The sequence below is a fragment of the Scyliorhinus torazame genome, chromosome 4, assembly GCF_047496885.1.
Source record: "Scyliorhinus torazame isolate Kashiwa2021f chromosome 4, sScyTor2.1, whole genome shotgun sequence".
In the NCBI taxonomy this organism is placed as follows: Eukaryota; Metazoa; Chordata; class Chondrichthyes; order Carcharhiniformes; family Scyliorhinidae; genus Scyliorhinus; species Scyliorhinus torazame.
The window spans coordinates 210,931,082-210,950,575 of record NC_092710.1 but is presented as its reverse complement, the minus strand read 5'-3'; the positions used below and the strand labels follow the sequence as shown (position 1 = coordinate 210,950,575).

Here is a 19,494-nt window from a genome sequence, read left to right as displayed (position 1 = left end):
TTAAATGAATCAGGCTAAGCCTGGCGCATGAGGAAGAGGAATTTACCCTGCTTAGGGCATCAGCCCACATACCCTCCTCTATCTCCTCCCCTAATTCTTCTTCCCACTTTCCTTTTAGTTCGCCCACCGACTCCTCCCCCTCTTCCCTCATCTCTCTATAAATCTCTGACACCTTGCCCTCTCCGACCCACACCCCTGAAAGCACCCTGTCCTGTATCCCCTGTGTCGGGAGCAACGGAAATTCCCTCACCGGTCGTCTAGTAAACGCCCTCACCTGCATATATCGCAAGAAATTTCCCCGGGGCAACTTATACTTTTCCTCCAATGCTCCCAAGCTCGCAAAAGTCCCATCTATAAATAAATCTCCCACCTTCCTAATTCCCAACTGGTACCAGCTCTGAAATCCTCCATCCATTCTTCCTGGGGCGAACCTATGGTTGTTCCTGATAGGGGACCCCACCAGGGCTCCCCGCACCCCTCTGTCGCCTCCACTGTCCCCAGATATTCAGTGTTGCCGCCACCACCGGGTTCGTGGTAAACTTTTTAGGTGAGAACGGTAGCGGCGCCGTCACCAGCGCCTCTAAACTCGTCCCTTTACAGGACTTTCTCTCCAGTCTTTTCCACGCTGCTCCCTCACCCTCCATCATCCATCTACGTATCATTGCCACATTGGCGGCCCAATAGTAATCACTCAAGTTCGGTAGTGCCAGTCCTCCTCTGTCCCTACTACGCTGAAGGAACCCCCTCCTTACTCTCGGAACTTTCCCTGCCCACACGAAACTCGTGATGCTCCTATCTATTTTATTAAAAAAGGTCTTGGTGATTAGTATAGGGAATAGATGAGACATTTCTAGAAGGTATACGGGATTGTTTCCTGGACCAATACTTTGAGGAACCATCAAAAGACTAGGCCATCTTGGACTAGGTGTTGTGAAATGAGAAAGGATTAGTTGGCAATCTAGTTGTGAGAACCAACCTTGGGGACGAGTGACCATAATATGGTAGAATTCTTTATCAAGGTGGATAGTACGGTAGTTGATTCTGAGATCAGTCTCCTGAACCTCAACAAAAGTAACTGTGATGATATGAGGCATGAGCTGGCTATGATGGACTGGAAAACATTACTGGAACGAAGGGTAGTGCACAGGAAAAGGCAGGCATTCAAGGAACAGATAGGTGAACTCAAAGTTGTTTATTCCTATTTGGCACAAGGGTAGAAAGGGATCTGTGACCAAACTAAGCCAAAGAGGCACACGTAATTAGCAAGAGAAAGCAAATCGACTTGAGGATTGGGAACAGTTTAAAATTCAGCAAAGGCAGACCAAGGGATTGGTTAAGAAGGGAAAAATACGAGAAGAAAGTAAGCTAGCAGGGAACATAAAAACGGACTAAAAATTATGATAGGTATGTAAAGCGAAAAAGATTTACAATAAAAAAAAATGTAAGTCCCTTCCAGTCAGAAACGGGATAATTCATAACGGGGACCAAATAAATGGCTGAGGAACTAAATTCGTACTTTGCTTTAGTCTTCACAAAGGAAGACATGAATAATGTACCGGATGTTCTTAGTAACACAAGTGTTCGCGAGGAGCTGAAGGAAATTAATATTATTAGACAAATTATTTTGGGGAAATTAATGGGATTAAAGGCATATAAATCTCCAGGGCCTGATGATCTTCATCCCAGAGTACCTAAGGAAGTGGCCTAGAAATAGTAGCTCCGTTGGTGATCAATTTCCAAAATTCTTTGGACTCTGGAATAGTTCCAACAGATTGGAGGGTAGCTAATAGAATCCAGCTATTCAAATATGGAGGTAGAGAGAAAACAGGGAACTATAGACCTGTGAGCCTAATGTTGGCAGTAGGGAAGTTGCTAGAGTCCATTATCAAGGATTTCACAGCACTGCGTTTGGAAAGCAGTGCTATAATCAGGCAAAGTCAGCATGGATTTACAAAAGGAAAATCATGTTTGACAAATCTAGAACTCTTTAAAGATATAACAAGTAGACATGACCAGGGAGAACCGGTGGATGTGGTTTATTTAGATAATCTGCTTTTGACAAGGTCTCACACAGCAGATTACTGTGGAAAGTTAAACCGCATGGAATTGTGGTTAGTGACAGGAAGCAAAAAGTTGGAATAAATAGATCTTTTTCTAATTGGCAGGCAGTGACTAGTGGGGTATCACAGGGATCTTAGAATCATATAATTTACAGTGCATAAGGAGGCCATTCAGCCCATGGAGTCTGCACCGGCTCTTAAGCCCACACTTCCACTCTATCCTCGTAACCCCACCTAACCTTTCTAGACACCATGGGCAATTTAACACCAAGGGGCTGTTTAGCACAGGGCTAAATCGCTGGCTTTGAAAGCAGACCAAGGCAGGCCAGCAGCACAGTTCAATTCCCATAACAACCTCCCCGAACAGGCGCCGGAATGTGGCGACTAGGGGCTTTTTACAGTAACTTCATTTGAAGTCTACTTGTGACAATAAACAATTTTAATTTCATTTTTTTCATTTAGCATGGCAAATCCACCTAACAAGCACATCTTTGGACTGTGGGAGGAAACCGGAGCACCCAGAGGAAACCCACAGACATGGGGAGAACATGCAGGTTCCGCACAGTGACTTAAGCCAGAAATCAAAGCTGGGACCCTGGAGCTGTGACGCAACAGTGCTAACCACTCTGCTACCGTGCCGCAGATCTGTGCTAGGACTCCAACTGTTCACACTATATATTAATTATTTGGATGAGGGAACTAAATGCATGAACTCCAAATTTGCAGATGATAGAACATTGTTGGGAGGGTGAGCTATGAGGAGGATGCAGAGATGCTTCAATGGGTTTTGGACAGGTTGAGTGAGTGGACATGTGCATGGCAGATGCAGTATAATGTGGATAAATGTGAGGTTATCCACATCGGTAGCAAAAATAGGAAGGAAAAATAATATTTGAATGGGTGCAAATTAAGAGGGGTGGATATTCAGTGAGACCTTGGTGTCCTCGGGCATCAGTCGCTGAAAATAAGCGCGCAGGTACAGCAAGCAGTAAAGAAGGCAAATGGTATGTTGGCTTTCATAGCGAGAGGATTTGAGTATAGGAATAAAGATGTTTTACTGAAATTATATAGGGCACTGGAGAGGCCACATCTGCAGTAGTGTGTGCAGTTTCGGTGTCCTTATCTGAGGAAGGATGTTCTTGCTGTGGAGGGAGTGCAGCAAAGAATTACCAGGCTGCATCCTGGAATGACGGGACTGTCATATGAGGAAAGACCAAGTCAGGTGAGGATTATATTCATTGAAGTTTACAAGAGTGAGAGGAGATCTCAGAGAAAATTATAAAATTCTAACAGGATTAGACAGGCTATAGATTCAGAAAGAATGTTTCCGATGGTGGGGGAGTCCAGAACTAGGGGTCATAGTTTGTTCAGACTGAGGTGAGGAGAAAGTTCTTCACCCAGAGAGTGGTGAACCTGTGGAATTCACCACCACAGAAAGTTGTTGAGGCCAAAGCATTGTGTAATTTCAAGAAGGAATTCGATATAGCTTTTGGGGCTAAAGGAATCAAGGGACATGGGGGGGGGATCAGGGTATTAAACTTGGATGATCAGCCATGATCATAATGAATGGAGGAGCGGCTCGAAGGGCTGAATGGTCTCCTCCTGCTTCTATTTTCTATGTATTTATTTACCAAATCAGCCATGATCTTATTGAATGCTAAAGTAGCTTTGAAGGGCTGAATGGCCTGCTGCCACTCTGAAGTCCTATGTTCGAATGATTTGCAGCCAGTAAATACATAAGCTCACTTTTTATAAAGCATGGGTTCCTATCCAATATTGAATTACATTCAACCAAATAAGGGTAATTATCCCACGTGGCATTTCTAGATCCATGTCCACTGGGATAAGTGAACATTTGTACAAACCTAATTTCAATGGTCTATTTTTGGTCCTCACCGATTCCTATGAAAATAAAAAACTTTCCTCTATCATTCTCCGTGGACCTTGATTTGCCCATATGTTTGCTTTTGTCTTTGTTTTGCTTACTTCCATTTTTGGAAGAGCAATTTCTTTGAAGATAGATGCAACAAGCTTAAACTCACTTAGTCCTGCTGAAATACTGCTTTCTTTTAGCAAGAGAGTCGCAGGAATTCTCTGAAAATGGAGCTGCCCTGTGTACAAGATGTTGTTTCGAAAACGATATTTGCTGACACAGGTTGAACAGTAATAACTGATTCTCTGAGCTTCGAGAAACGTTCTAACCTGATTGCTGCATTAAGACTCTTAATGTAGGAAACTGGGATCAAAGCCCACTGCAGGATTGAATGCCACAATACACTGCTGTATTTTTGATGAGATGTCAAACCAAGGTTCAGTCTTTCCATGCAGGAAGTCATAACAAAAAAAACATATTTTTTTTTTTTTTTAAAAACAAGAGTTTTTCTAGTATACTGACCTCCAATGCTCAATTCAACCCTACCACTCACTTATCAGCATGCTGCAAGTGGCACATGTCAAGTGTCAGGCGTCGCTGTGGGTTGTTTTTTTCAGTGTCGGTGCCTGTTGTCAAGCTACTGTAGTCACTGGTTGTCTAGGTGTATGTAGCACATAAGTAATGTCGCCATTAAACTCCCTAATTGGCTAGTATTCCTCATGTGCAAGAATCGATATATAGGTCCCATCCTGCCACGCTTGCAAGCATCCTTGGAGCAAGGCTTTGGGTGCCCCACTGGTCTTCTGCTTCCAGCTAGCTTGCCGTGCAGAAAATTCTGAGATAAACAACTGTCTGGCAACCTGCAAATGTGTCTGAGCCAATGAAGTCACCGCTGCTTGAAGAGTGCCAACATGCTTGACAGAGGACTGCTGCAGTCATGAATTATCCTTTTATGCGATGTTCAGAATGTACCTCCATCAATAAAGATGAAAGTTGTTGAGTTTCATTTCTTGATTGCTGCAGGTTGTCCATGTTTCTTAGCCATGCAATAAGGTGCTAAGAACACAGACCTCATAAACCAACATCTTTTAAAAAAAAAAATTTTGAAAGTACCCCAATTTTTTTTTTTCCCAATTAAGGGGCAATTTAGCGTGGTCAATCCACCTAGCCTGCACATCTTTGGGTTGTGGGGGTGAGACCAACACGGGGAGAATGCGCAAACTCCACATGGACAGTGGAACAGGGCCGAGATTGAACCCGGGTCCTTAGCGCAGTGAGGCAACAGTGCTAACCACTACGCCAACGTGCTGCCACAAACCAACATCTTGGCGCAAGAGTCAGCTTGGATGTTATTCCATGCATGCTTTGTGAGTCGGTCAAAGATGGCTGCCCTTTTCCCTATCTGTACCTCAGGTTCTACATCAATCAAGAGTTAGATTGTTTGTCACCGTGAACCTGAGGTAGTAGAATTTGCTAATCACTTCCAGTGGTTATTTAACTTGATCACAAGTGGAGATGTGACACCCTCTCTCATGGTTTTCTTGGTGCTTAGTATCAGGGTGAACAGGTTACAGTACGGGAAAGACAATTCAGATGTCTATGTAGTTGAGTTTTCATGTGAACGACTGGCACAGCTTCACCAGCATAGAGGTGGAGAGCAGTGGATTGGTTTCTGACATTAAAGATTCCATATATGTGTCAGAAAAAGTTTTCACATAAATTCCCGCTATAGGATCTCAAGCTAAATATATCGGATGCATGTGTGCGCCTCGGCAGAAAGAGTTCAAATTATACAAAGCATAATTTGAAATGAAAACATATCCCTGTTTTATTATGCATGTAGTCTGAACTGATTCAATATTAGAATGCCGTATACAACTATTTTCAGGCATAAATAGCATATTGGCAATTTTTAACAAACACATTGGAGGAAAAGAAAGCAATAGATACTGTACAAGCTATTTGGGATATTGTGTTCTAATTTGCCCTCGGTATAAGAAAAACTGTGATTCTGTAAACTCATTGGTTATGACATATTAGGAGTTGCCATCTTATCAGAGGTTGGTGTGTTATTTAGGATAATTTGTTCTGAGAGTATGTTCCTCCCAATGACACAGAAGGCAAAGCAACAGCTGCAGATTTGGCAAAATACCCGAATCCCCAATGCATTTGTTAGATTTGTCCCTTCTACTGGATTTGCTTCATTATGAGAATGCCCTGTAAACAGAGGATGGGGCAAGTTTTGTTTCTAACATCTTGTGCCCTAGGGTCCATTTTTAATCATAAACTCATTAAAGTATTTGCATAAAATTATTTTGACTGCTATTTTAACAAAGATATTGACTCACTCAAAATATATGGGCCAATCGTTCTGCTAAAACAGCAAAGAAATTTTATATCAATCCACTGAAGTATTTATCACTATTATGCATAGTGTAATTTCAATCCATTAATGTTGTTTAGCCTCCAGGGTTTGCTTACTTGCACATCCTCCTGCCTTAAAACTTTCTTGGCAGGCAAAGTAAGGAACTGCAATTTGTAGCAGAAGAAAACGTGAATAAAATTTTATCTCGAACCTGCCATACAAAAGTGGATTCTTTACAACCGCAAATTCTTGCACCACAGAAGTGGGGCAACTGTTTTTATTGTTACCTCAGTGATGAAGCAACACGCAACTTATGGGATTGATAGGAAAAATAACTCTTATACTGACTCAATGCAGCAAGAACAGAATATTTGTATCTGAATCAAAACTTAAGAGGGTCAGTATGCATCTACAATTGTCATGTTGCTCTGTAAACACTGATAATAGCAACATTTCTAAAAATCAGTTGGAGGTGGCCCACATGTACTAAATTTTGTCCCTTATCTTAACTTGAGAGAGGGAAAGCACTGACAACATCAATGCAGCCAACAAATCCCTTAAATGAAGGGAAAGTTTGTTAATACTCCTAAATGGAAATCAGCAATGTAAATTATAAATAGAGATTATTTTTTATGGCACCTTTAATGTAGAAAGCCTCTTTTTAAAATCATAAGCATGATCAGACAAATGCTGACACCATGGCAAAGGAGATATATACAGCCTGAACTATTGAAAGCATGCATGATAGCATAAAGTGAGGGCAAAGACCTTTTTGGAGCATCAAAGAAGCCAGTGAAGGACCACTGAGTTCTTGGAGGATTGTAGGGCAGGAGAAGGGTGCAGAGATGTGAAAGATCTAGGCATTAGAAAGACAAAAGGCAGGATGAGTGGTTTGGGGAACAAACAGGCTAAAATTGGGTAGAAGTGGTAGATGTTATGAATATGGATTTACGAGGTCTCTCTGATGGTGAGGATGTGGAGTCTGAAGTTCAGCTCGAGTCAAATGGAGTGCCAAGGTTCAAGGGTGAGGAGTTGATGGTGGGGTGAAAATAATAACTCGAGCTTTCCACTTTTTAAACACTGATCTGAAACTCTACCTTTCAGAGGAGAATTCACTCTTTCCTTTTTTAATTAAGAACTATCTACATGCCACTGCTGACTCTGCCTTCTCTTGGCCTCTCGCACGAACAACTGAACACCAATATCAGAGTATTCCTCCCATCTGTGACAGTAAATATATCTGGAAAAGCTGGAGTTTTGGTGCATGTCAAGCCCCAGAGGTCCAATAATCAAAGGTTATATAAGGCAAGATGATGTTCGGAATAATAATAATCTTTATTATTATCACAAGTAGGCTCACATTAACACCACAGCGAAGTTACTGTGAAAAGCCCCGAGTCGCCACACTCCGGCGCCTGTTTGGGTATACAGAGGGAGAATTCAGAATGTCCAAATTACCTAACAGCACATCTTTCTGGATTGTGGGAGGAAACCGGAGCACTTGGAGGAAACCCACTCAGACACAGGGAGAACGTGTAGACTCCGCACAGACAGTGACCCAAGCAGGAATCGAACCTGGGACCCTGGAGCTGAGAAGCAACAGTGCCACCCACTGTGCTACCATGCCGCCCATATATTGGAATTATGTTATTTTGACTGGATTGAATTTTAGCAAACCATTCAAAACTGAAATTAATGTACAGTAACCATGCCAGAGAAGGGTCATCAAAAGTGAGGGGGAAATGTTTAAGCGGGGCTCTGCTGGTGTGCAAAAATGAGACTTTAACAAACATAGGAATTAGGAGCAGAAGTAGGCAATTCAGCCCTTCGAGCCTGCTCCACCATTCAATCAGATCATGGCTGATCTATTCCTGGTCTCAAATCCACCTCCCCACCTGTTCTCATATCCCTTTAACCTGTATTTTATCAAACAAATTTCCTATTCTTTAATCTGCACTTGCTGGTTGATATTGGGCCCTGGCAAAATTATCACTATGATACTCACTGACTGTATAATAATAATAATACGAAGAAGAAGAATCGCTTGTCACAAGCAGGCTTCAATGAAGTTACTGTGAAAAGCCCCTAGTCGCCACATTCCGGTGTCTGTTCAGGGACGCCGGTACGACAAGCCAGCTGTTTAGCCCAATGGAATACAGTTTTGTTATCTGTGCACCCAGAGAAAATATTAACCTACCATAATTTCTGGTTGCTGTTTGAAGCAGTATTTGCCCAATCCAGGTAGATTTAACTGGAATGCAGACTGCTATTTATATCCACATTCTTAATTTGATTGTATTTTTCTTTCTTCATGGGGAATTAATTTAAATTTTGATTCAACACATCATCCTTCTCACTGTGTTGTGTGGAATTTCTTCCAAATTACAACGGAGGGATTTGAAAGCATGAATGGGGAGTTTACCCCAGGGAAGAGTCACATAATTTGGAACAAATTCCTGATGCTCCTGCTGATACTCCAGAGGGAAAATCAAACACTCAACTTCACTGCTGCTGTCCATCTGTGCTGAAAAACTCAGCAAGTTAACCATGGCAACTACCAGTCTTGGCAACCAGCTGTAGTGCACAATCACAGCAATACAACACATTTAAAGTGGAAGGCAAAGACAGCAGGAGAATGTGGTAGGCAACAATTGTTTTTGGCAAGGTTTTTTTTGACTCTGTTCAGGTAATAAACAAGAGTATAACCTCTGATACCAACAGATCTGTTCGAAGCATATAGAACTTACCTGCGAAACAACATCGTTGCTACTGTGGTAGCGTGGTCCCTTTAGGGGGTGATGCTTCACAGGCCACATGATGGGACTACAGTCTTTGAGGGCATAGTACCTATCAGGACTTTAGACATGCTTCTGGTCAACAGGGCTTGGTAGAGTTAGCCCAGGAATCGTGGGAATAAGACCCATGTAATAGTTTTTCTGTCCAGTGTATGTAGTTCACCTTAGTTCAATAAACCTCTTTTGTGTGTCAACACTGCTGCGTCGATCACTTCACAATATTAAATTTCAACGAGAGTAAAACAAGCCAGTCAAAGGAAATTGCCAAAAAATTTGGACGGGATTGGAGGAAGAGGCTTTCAGAATGGCAAGGTAGCACAGTGGTTAGCGCTGTTGCTTCACAGCGCCACGGTCCCAGGTTCGATTGCCGGTTTGGATCACTGTCTGTGCGGAGTCTGCACATTCTCCCTGTGTCTGCGTGGGATTCGTCCAGGTGCTCCGGTTTCCTCCCACAAGTCCCCAAAGACGCGCTGTTAGGTGAATTGGACATTCTGAATTCTCCCTCTGTGTACTCGAACAGGTGCCGGAATGTGCCGACTAGGGGCTTTTCAAGTAACTTTAAAGGGCAGCACGGTAGCATTGTGGATAGCACAATTGCTTCACAGCTCCAGGGTCCCAGGTTCGATTCCGGCTTGGGTCACTGTCTGTGCGGAGTCTGCAGATCCTCCCCGTGTGTGCGTGGGTTTCCTCCGGGTGCTCCGGTTTCCTCCCACAGTCCAAAGGTGTGCAGGTTAGGTGGATTGGCCATGATAAATTGCCCTTAGTGTCCAAAATTGCCCTTAGTGTTGGGTGGGGTTACTGGGTTATGGGGATAGGGTGGGGGTGTTGACCTTGGGTAGGGTGCTCTTTCCAAGAGCCGGTGCAGACTCGATGGGCCAAATGGCCTCCTTCTGCACTGTAAATTCTATGATAATCTATGATTAAAAGGTAGAATATTAAAAGTCTGCAGTCGAATAGTGATGTCACTTTTGGAAAATAGATCCGTTTGATCTCCGGAGGTCGAAGGTTGGGGCCAATATGCTGAAAGGCTTCGATACTTTTTCGCAGCCAATGAAGTAACAGCAGAAGAGAAACAAAAAGTAACATTACATCTTGTTTGTGACCCACAAACATACAATCTTGTGCAAAATTTAACATCTCCAGGGACTCTGGACTCAAAGGTTCTTTGATCAATTATTGCAGTTAGTGAGGGACCCAATCCCGATCCTCCAATATTATTCAGAGACACAAGTTTCTTACAGGTATCAGAGTTCTGGGTGAAATGGTTTCTGATTTTGTGGCCAAACTTTGAAAAATGTCTGAACTTTTGTGAATTGAGTAGTTCTCTCAGTGTCATGCTGTGTGACCAGTTGGTCTGGGGGGCAATAACCTAAATCTTCAGAAAAGACTGCTTGCAGAAACCAAGATATGCTTGGGCAAGGTGGCTGAGTTCACATGAAGCAACTGAAAGTGCAGAGAAAAGTGCTTTCGAATTGCAAAACATGCAGACTGAGGCAAACCACTTATGGTGGGAAGCACCAGCCGTTAAAGGTCCTCGAAGTGAGTTCAAGTTCTGCGAAAAAATGATGGCAGCTTCAGTAAACAAGCTTGAGGAAGACCCTGCAGAAACATCAGGGGTGGGATTCCCCAACCCGCCAGCCCCGCTTTCCAGCACTGCCCCGCTGGCAGCAGGATTCTCCGTTCCCGAAGCCAGCCAATGGGGTTTCCCATTGTGGCCACCCCCAAGCCGCCGGTAAACCCGTGGGCGTGGGTTTGCTGCTGCCGAAGAGGAGGACCACGCCAGCGGAGAATCCCACATTAGAAGTATACAATCTTAATATGTTGAGATTAAGTAAACCACACTCCATTGAGATCACCCTCACAGTCATTTGCCGTTCCCAAAAACAGAGTCGGTTACCACGGTAGTGGGTGACCAAACATCGACGTACCTGCAGGGAGGGCTGCAGGCTGTGAATCTTGGCAGTACTTTGGCTACTTTAGCCACCGATACTGGAGAGATGCTGAAGATATTGGAAATGGCATCCATACCAGAGTCATACCAGCATTCTGTTTTTGGTTGTTGTAGATGCCCACTCGAAGTGGCTAGATGTTCAGCCTATGCGTTCGACCATGGCAGGAGCCACAGTGGACAAGCTATGCCAGATTTGTACCATTCACAGCCTGCCTGAGGTGATTATCTCAGCCTTCACAGCTGAAGAATTTTAACTCTTGGTGAAATCTAATGGGATCCAACACACAAGGACAGCCCCAGAGAACGCTAATGAGAATGGAGAGAGAATCAAGGCTTCATTAAAGAGCGCAGAGAGAGGCGGGACTTCATTAAAGAGCGCAGAGAGAGAGGCAAGATTTCAATAAAGAGCGCAGAGAGAGAGGCAGGACTGCATCAAAGAGCACAGAGAGGCGAGACTTCATTAAAGAGCATGGAGAGGCAAGGCTTCATTAAAGAACGCAGAGAGAGAGGTTGGACTTCATTAAAGAGCACAGAGAGGCGAAACTTCATTAAAGAGCATGGAGAGGCAAGGCTTCATTAAAGAGTGCAGAGAGAGAGGCAGGACTTCATTAAAGAGCGCAGAGAGAGAGGCGGGACTTCATTAAAGAGCACAGAGAGAGAGGCGAGACTTCATTAAAGAGCACAGACAGGCGAGAATTAATTAAAGAGCACAGACAGGCGAGAATTAATTAAAGAGCAGAGAGGGAGGCGGGACTTCATTCAAGAACAGGGAGAGGGGCGAGACTTCATTAAAGAGAGCGGAGAGAGAGGCGGGACTTCATTCAAGAGCAGAGAGAGGGGCGAGACTTCATTAAAGAGAGCAGAGCGAGCGAGAGAGGCGGGACTTCAATAAAGAGTGTGGTGAAAGAGGCAGGGCATCTATAGGGAGCAGTCTTGGAGGGTGGAGCATCGGAGCGGTGTGTATGTAAGATAACTCCCCTCAGGGATTTGCCGCCTAGTCTCTCGGGAGCAATCATCGGAGGTTCCATTGCAGCTGAAAAAAATTGATGTACCGGTAACCTGTGACCTAATTGGCTGGTAGGGAATCTGTGCTAAATTAAAAAAACTACAAAACTAATTAATTAACCAAGTAGAGCTGGCTGCGCAGGCGATGTGCTGTAGCTGTATGATGTGGGAGCTGGCAGATCCCATTGCGAGTTGCAGTGGCCACATCTGCAGTAAGTGTTTGTTGCTTGAGGAATTGCGTCTCAGAACTGATGAGCTGGTGTCTGAGCTTCAGACACTGCGGCACATCCGGGAGTGGGAGAGTTACCTGGACGCTTTTGTTTCAGGAGGTGGTCACACCCTGTCGATTAAGTCTCTCAAATTCGGCCAGTGGTCAGGGACAGTAGGGTGTGATTGAGTGAGCGAGCCAATAGAGGGATCCTGAATTCGGAAATGGAGGAGTCTCAGCTCTGGATCTTGTCCAACAGGTACAAGGAAAAGGACTGTAGGGAGGATGAGCTAGTTGACCACTGCACCATGGAACAGGAGGCCATTCAAGCAGGGGGAGCAAAAAGACAAGTGGTAGTGTACGAAAACTGATAGGGAAACTCAAGCAGGACCGAGTTTCCCACTTGGTATGTTGCCTGCCACCCGGTACCAGGATCAGGGACATCGCTGCTTGACAGAATTTTGGAGTGGGAGTGGGAGGATCCAGGTGTTGTGGTCCACAGTGGCATAAACAACATAGGCAAGACTAGGAAAGAGGGCCTGTTTGGGGGATCATCAGGAACTAGGAACTAAATTAAAGAATAGGTCCTCAAGGGTTATAATCTCTGGATTACTACCCGCACCACGTGCAAATTGGCATAGGGATGAGAAAATTAGGAAAGCAATCAGGTGGCTAAAGGAGTGGTGCAGGAAAGAGGTGTTCCATTTCATGGGGCACTGGCATCAGAATTGGGACAGGAGGGATCTGTACCATTGGGTCAGTCTTCACCTAAATCGATCTAGGAGCAGTGTTCTCGTGGAAATGATACCCCGGCTGAATTGTGAATGTGCCAGCGTCTCAGGATTTGACTCAACCTTATTTTTTCAAATTTGTCAGGGAGGGTGGAGGCTAAGCAAACCTCTCAGAAGAGCCACCACAGTAAGGATAGGTGGTTCCAAGCAGATAATTTTAGTACATGTCCGGACCTTTGGTGGAGGATCAGAATGGTTACTTGAAATAATTGTCAACAGGACTGGGCCAGTATCCCATGTCATAGGCCTACAGAGACCTGAGGCTAGAAACCACATTGATCATCTGAGGAGAGAAATGTGACATCACTGAAAAAGGGTAGGTGGATCCAATGCTAGTTACCAATATATTATGGAGGTAATATGGCAGAACTCAAGCTTGAATAGGATAAATCCAGCAATTGAGGAAGGAATGTAGTTGGTGGCAAGTGCACAGAGCTTGTGGCTTTGGTTTTTCCTACGTTCAGCTGAAGGAAATTGTGGTTTACTCAAGTCTGCATGTCAACCAAGTAATCTGCCACTTGCCGAAGCAGTGGTGTTAGAACCGAGATCCGAATGAGCTTAAATAAAAGCAAATAAGGGCAGCACGGTGGTTAGCACAATTGCTTCACAGCACCAGGGTCCCAGGTTCGATTCCCGGCTTGGGTCACTGTCTGTGCGGACCCTGCACGTTCTCCCAGTGTCTGTGTGGGTTTCTTCCTCCAGTTTCCTCCCACAGTCCAAAGATGTGCAGGTTAGGTGGATTGGCCATGATAAATTGCCCTTAGTGTCCAAAATTGCCTTTAGTGTTGGGTGGGGTTACTGGGTTATGGGGATAGGGTGGAGGTGTGGGCTTGGGTAGGATGCTCTTTCCAAGGGCCGGTGCAGACTCGATGGGCCGAATGGCCTCCTTCTGCATTGTAAATTCTATGATTCTATGTACAAGGTAGGTGGATTGAACACGCTAAATTGCCCCTTAATTGGAAAAAATTAATTGGGTACCCCAATTTAAAAAAAATGAAAAATAAAAGCAAATTACTGCGGATGCTAGAATATGTAACAGAAACAGTAAACACTGGGCAATCTCAGCAGGTATGACAGCATCTGTGGAGAGAGAAGGGCGCTAACGTTTCGAGTCTGGGTGACTCTGTCAAAGCTGAAGAGAATTAGCTTGTTTACATGAGCGTGCCACTTTAAGTATCTGTTTAAAAACTGAATGTGCTGCAATTCCATCACTAACTGGAACAAAGAGTAATTATAAAGTTATCAGTTATAGAATTTCCAGTGCAGGAGGAGGCCATTCGGCCCATTGAGTCTGCATAGGGTCATAATCAACATAAGCAAATAATTACTGCTCCTCAGATATCATCCTCTTCCTTTTCAAAATTATCTTCGGTCAGATAAAAATCAAACATTTGACCTATCAGTACTTGCAAATCATTACCACATCCCTACCCTACCGTTGAACATCTTCTCACCTCTGAGATCCATGCCCATCTCGCCCTCATTTACATGCACAGATCTCTTCAATCAGTTTCCATCTCTAACCATGGCACTAAAATGATTTTAACCAACATCACAAACATTGGGCGAGATTCTCCGAAATGGAGGCAGTGTTCGCGCCGTCGTGAACGCCGTTGAGGTTCACGACGGCGCAAAACGACCCTTATCCCGACCGATTCAGGGCCCGATAATGCGCTAGGAGCGCAAAGGCAGCGCCGCATACATGACGCGACCGGCGCCGCATAACTGGCGTCACCCGCGCATGAGTGGTTGCCGTCCTCTCCGAGTCCGCCCCGCAAGAAGATGTCAGACGGATCTTGCGGGGCTGCGGAAGGAGGTCCCTCCTTCAGAGAGGACGGCCCGACTTTCGGTGGGCACCGATCGCGGGCCACACCCCATTTCAGGCCCCCCACCCCCGCAGGCTGCCCCCCCCCCAGCATTCCCGCACTGTTCCCGCTGGCAGCGACCAGGTGTGGACGGCGCCGGGGGGAACCCGCCGTTTTGGGCTGGCCACTCGGCCCATCCGGGCCTGAAAATAGCAGGGGTGCCAGAGAATCGCCATTTTGGGTGTCTCGGGTGATTCTCCGGCCTGCGCCGCGCGGAACTCGACGGGGCCGTTCTCGCCGCTTGGGAGAATCGCGGGAGGGCGTCGGACCGGCGTTGCGGGAAAATTTGGCGACCCAGGCGATTCTCCCAACCGGCGCGGGAGCGGAGAATCGCGCCCATGGTACATAAGTTCTCCTTCACCTCTTTGCTCCTATTGATCGGTGATGTTGATCACAGCATCCTGTTCAAAAGCCTCTCCTCTGCTGCCTAACTCAGTATGACTGTCCTTGTTCTGTTTCACTCATCAATCTGATTATAGCAGAGCATATCCAAGGTTGATGTGCTGGCAGATTACTTGGTTGACATGCAGTCTTGAATAAACCGCACTTTCCTTAAGATTGGATTTGTTTATTGTCTCATGTACCGAGGTACAGTGAAAAGTATTTTTCTGCGTGCAGCTCAAACAGATCATTTAGTGCATGAAAAGAAAAGAAAAGAAAAAGAAAATGCATAATAGGGCAACACAAGGTACACAATTCAAATACATTGACACCAGTATCGGGTGAAGCATACAGGAGTGTAGTATTAATCAGGTCAGTCGATAAGAGGGTCGTTCAGGAGTCTGGTAACAGCGGAGAAGAAGCTGTTTTTGAATGTGTTTGTGCGTGTTCCCAGACTTTTGTATCTCCTGCCTGATGGAAGAAGTTGGAAGTATGAGTAAGCCGGGTAGGAGGGTTTTTTGATTATGCTACCCGCTTTCCCAAGGCAGAGGAAGGTGCAGATAGAGTCAATGGATGGGAGGCAGGTTTGTGTGATGGACTGGGCGGTGTTCACGACTCTCTGAAGTTTCTTGCGGCCGAGCAGTTGCCATACCAGGCTGAGATGCAGCCAGATAGGATGCTTTCTATGGTACATCTGCAAATGTTGGTCAGAATAATGTGGACATGCCAAATCTCCTTAGTTTCCTGAGGAAGTATAGATGCTGTTGTGCTTTCTTGGTGGTAGCTTCGACGTGGGTGGACCAGGACAGAAATTTTGGTGATGTGCACACCTAGGAATTTGAAGCTGTCAACCATCTCCACCTCAGCACCATTGATACAGACAGGGGTGTGTACAGTTCAGCTCTTTAGTTTTGCTGGGATTGAGGGATAGATTGTTGGTGTTGCACCATTCCACGAGGTTCTCTATGCCCCTCCTGTATTCTGGCTTGTTGTTTTTCGAGATCCGACCCACTATGGTCGTATCGTCAGAAACTTGAGATGGAGTTGGAACCAAATTTTGCAACGCAGTCATTTGTGTACAGGGAGCATAGGAAGGGGCTGAGTACGCAGCATTGCGGGGCCCTGGTATTGAGGACTATCGTGGAGGTGTTGTTGTTTATTCTTACTGATTGTAGTCTGTGGGTCAGAAAGTTGACAATCCAGTTACAGAGTGAGGAGCCAAGTCCTAGGTTTTTTAGCTAAACTTTGGGAAAACCAAAGCCATTTTTAGCCCATGCCACAAGCTCTGTACACTTACCACCAACTACATCACTTCCTCAAATGCTGGATTTATCCTATTCAAGCTCAAGTTCTGCCATATATTACCCAGTTCTATCTGATGCTGAAGTGCATTTCCTCACCTTTGTCACCTCCAGAATCACCTACTACTCCAATGTTCTTGTGGTCCTCTACCCTCCAGAAAACATTCAAAACTCACTGAATTTCCTTTTACACAGATGCGAAGTATCACAAAAAACATTTTTTACTCGAAAGATTAAACACTCCAGCACAAATGTATTTTAAATATAGCCAATCTGACATTCATCCCTAACTTAACACTGTCCCAGACAATCTAACTAATTTGCATGAATTTACCTGGATCAACCCCCCACAATTTATCCAAGATGCCCTCCTTTTTCTAACACACATACACTTTGCACAGTGCTGGAAAAGCAGCACCAGTAAATGAATGAAAAAATGAAATGAAAATCGCTTATTGTCACAAGTAGGCTTCAAATGAAGTTACTGTGAAAAGCCCCTAGTCACCACATTCCGGCGCCTGTTCAGGGAGGCATTGTCTAACTCATTCAACATAACTGAAAGTTTGCAAAAAGTAAACAAATTTTGCACTGTAATCATGGTAACAACATAAAACATAATAATTACCATCTTCGTCTGTCTGAATGACAACCTCTTCACTCTCCTTTCTTCCTTCTGGGTTTGTCAGAATCATCTTGATACTGATGTTTGTGTAAGGGGGAAGGTGTTGAATAATAAGCTGAGGTGCCTTCTGATCCATTTCCATACAGTCAGCTTTGCTTTTGTTAAGACCAAAGTAGTGGTAGCACACAGTGACATTGAATGTATGGCACCGCGTTACATTGTAGCCCAGAGACTCCAATTGAACAGCAAGATGTCTCGCATATATCTCTGCAATTTTCAGGCTTTTTGGTGACCTCATGGGTTCTATTCAAGGAAAAAAGATACACAATTTTAAAAATTGCAGGTAGATATCAATTAAAATATTTTAACTACTGTAACATCTACTAAAATACTGTTTAACTGGCCTACAGTAAAAAACCTCAATTCCAAAAGCTGAAGATCTTTCTAATAATCTCAGCAACCCATAACAAAAAGAGAAAAATATAAGGAAGCAATTAACCAAAGGGAAACATGTAAATAGTAGAAATGATTATTCCACCTGGCCTTTCCTGCACACAATGGTTCCAACAGAGAGAACACTTTGTGTAAGCATGCACCCTGTGAATGTCACTTCCCATTGGACTGCCAGATTGAAGAATTACCTATTATTGCATTTGAATGTCTGATCAACAGACTGCAGTGATTGTGAAATTTGGAATTTTACATGTCCAACAGGAAATGATGAAAAATAATCAAGCTAGAAATTTACTTCAATGCAATTTCATTGCAGAAGCAACATATATTAAGCTATTGAAGTAATGAAAAAGATAATAAGAATTGCATTTTCTTTTGTCTTTAATAAAATAACCTCACATTCAGCTTTTTTCCTTAAAGCGACCTGATTTATCTCTTTCTCTTTGAGCTACTTCAGTGAATATCAGAGTTACAGAAAGAATTCTTAGGACCGAAGGAACAAAGAACAATTTCTCCCATTGTTATTCCTTTCTTAAGGAGAAACAGTTCAAAGAAGGTTCATTAGGCTGATTCCGGGGACAAGAAATTTGTATTGTGAGGAAAGGTTGAGCAGGTTGGGTCCTAAAGCCATTGGAATTTAGAAGAGTGAGAGGTGATCTTATTGAAACATTTAAGATTCTGAAGGGGCTTGTTAGGTGGGATACTGAGAGGGTGTGGGGCCATTTAGATCTGAAGGACACAATTTAAAAACTAGGGGTCTCCCATTTAATGCAGAGACAGAGGAGGTCATTGCTCGCATGCGATAAGGCCTGGATAGTGTTCTGGGTTGGACAAAGTGGCAGGTAACATTCATATCAAACAAGTGCTGGACAATGACCATCGCCAACAAAAATCTATCCATCTCACCTTGACATTCAATAGTATTTCCATTGCTGCAGCTAATAACACAACCAACACCCTATGGGTTACCAACAACCAGATGCTTAACTGGATCAGCGATATAAATACCGTAATCTCAAGGGCAGCTCACAACCTAGGAACTCTGCTGCAGTTAACTCACCTCCTGACTCCACAATGCCGTCTACAAGGGACAAGTCTAGAGTGTGGTGGAACACATGCGTGAGTGCAGCTTCAACAACATTCAAGAAACTCAACCCAATTCAGAACAATGTAGCCCACTTGATCAGCACCAATCCACCAACTTAAACATTCACTCCCTCCACCACCAGTGCAAAGTAGTAGGAGTGTGTACCATATACAAGACGCAGTAGCAACTTTCCAAGGCTCCTTCAACAGCACCTTCTAAACCCATGGGGTAGGATTTACTGGCTGTTCACGCCGGCGCACGGGTTTCCCGGCAACGAACATTATCAATGGGAAATCCCATAACAACAACGGGACCGGTAGGTGCCGCTGGCGGACTGCCTCCCCTGCTGAAAAACACGTGGCGGGGTAGACGGTAAATCCCACCCAATATCTCTGCACCACCAGAAGGAACAGTGCAGAAAATGCACGTGAACACCACCAACTGCATATTTCCTTCCACGTCTCAACACATCCAAATGTGAAGCAATATTGTTGCTCCTTCAATGCCGCAAACTTTGGGACTTCTTACAGATGGCATTGTGGATGTCCCAACACTGCGTACACAGTAGCCAAAGAAAATTAGGTTTGGGCAACAAATCCCAGCTTTGCCAGGGATGGTCACATTCCAAGAAAATGTTTTTAAAAATTAGCTCACCTTGAGATCCATTTAAAATTAGAGGTAAAATTAACAATCTTTTAACCACGTAGTTATTTCTCATTAAGTACATGATCCTGATG

At 44.3% G+C, this 19,494-nt stretch overlaps 1 protein-coding gene across 3 annotated transcripts in view; it reads right to left on the bottom strand.

The window, feature by feature from the left end:
* Nucleotides 1-19,494, bottom strand: part of ptprk (protein tyrosine phosphatase receptor type K) — an 877,717-nt gene that overhangs the window by 275,300 nt on the left and 582,923 nt on the right. For all 3 annotated transcript variants that reach the window (XM_072499228.1, XM_072499225.1, XM_072499226.1), the window contains exon 8: nt 17,221-17,520. In XM_072499228.1, coding sequence (XP_072355329.1) covers nt 17,221-17,520 — 300 coding nt within the window. The remainder of the gene's footprint in view (nt 1-17,220; nt 17,521-19,494) is intronic.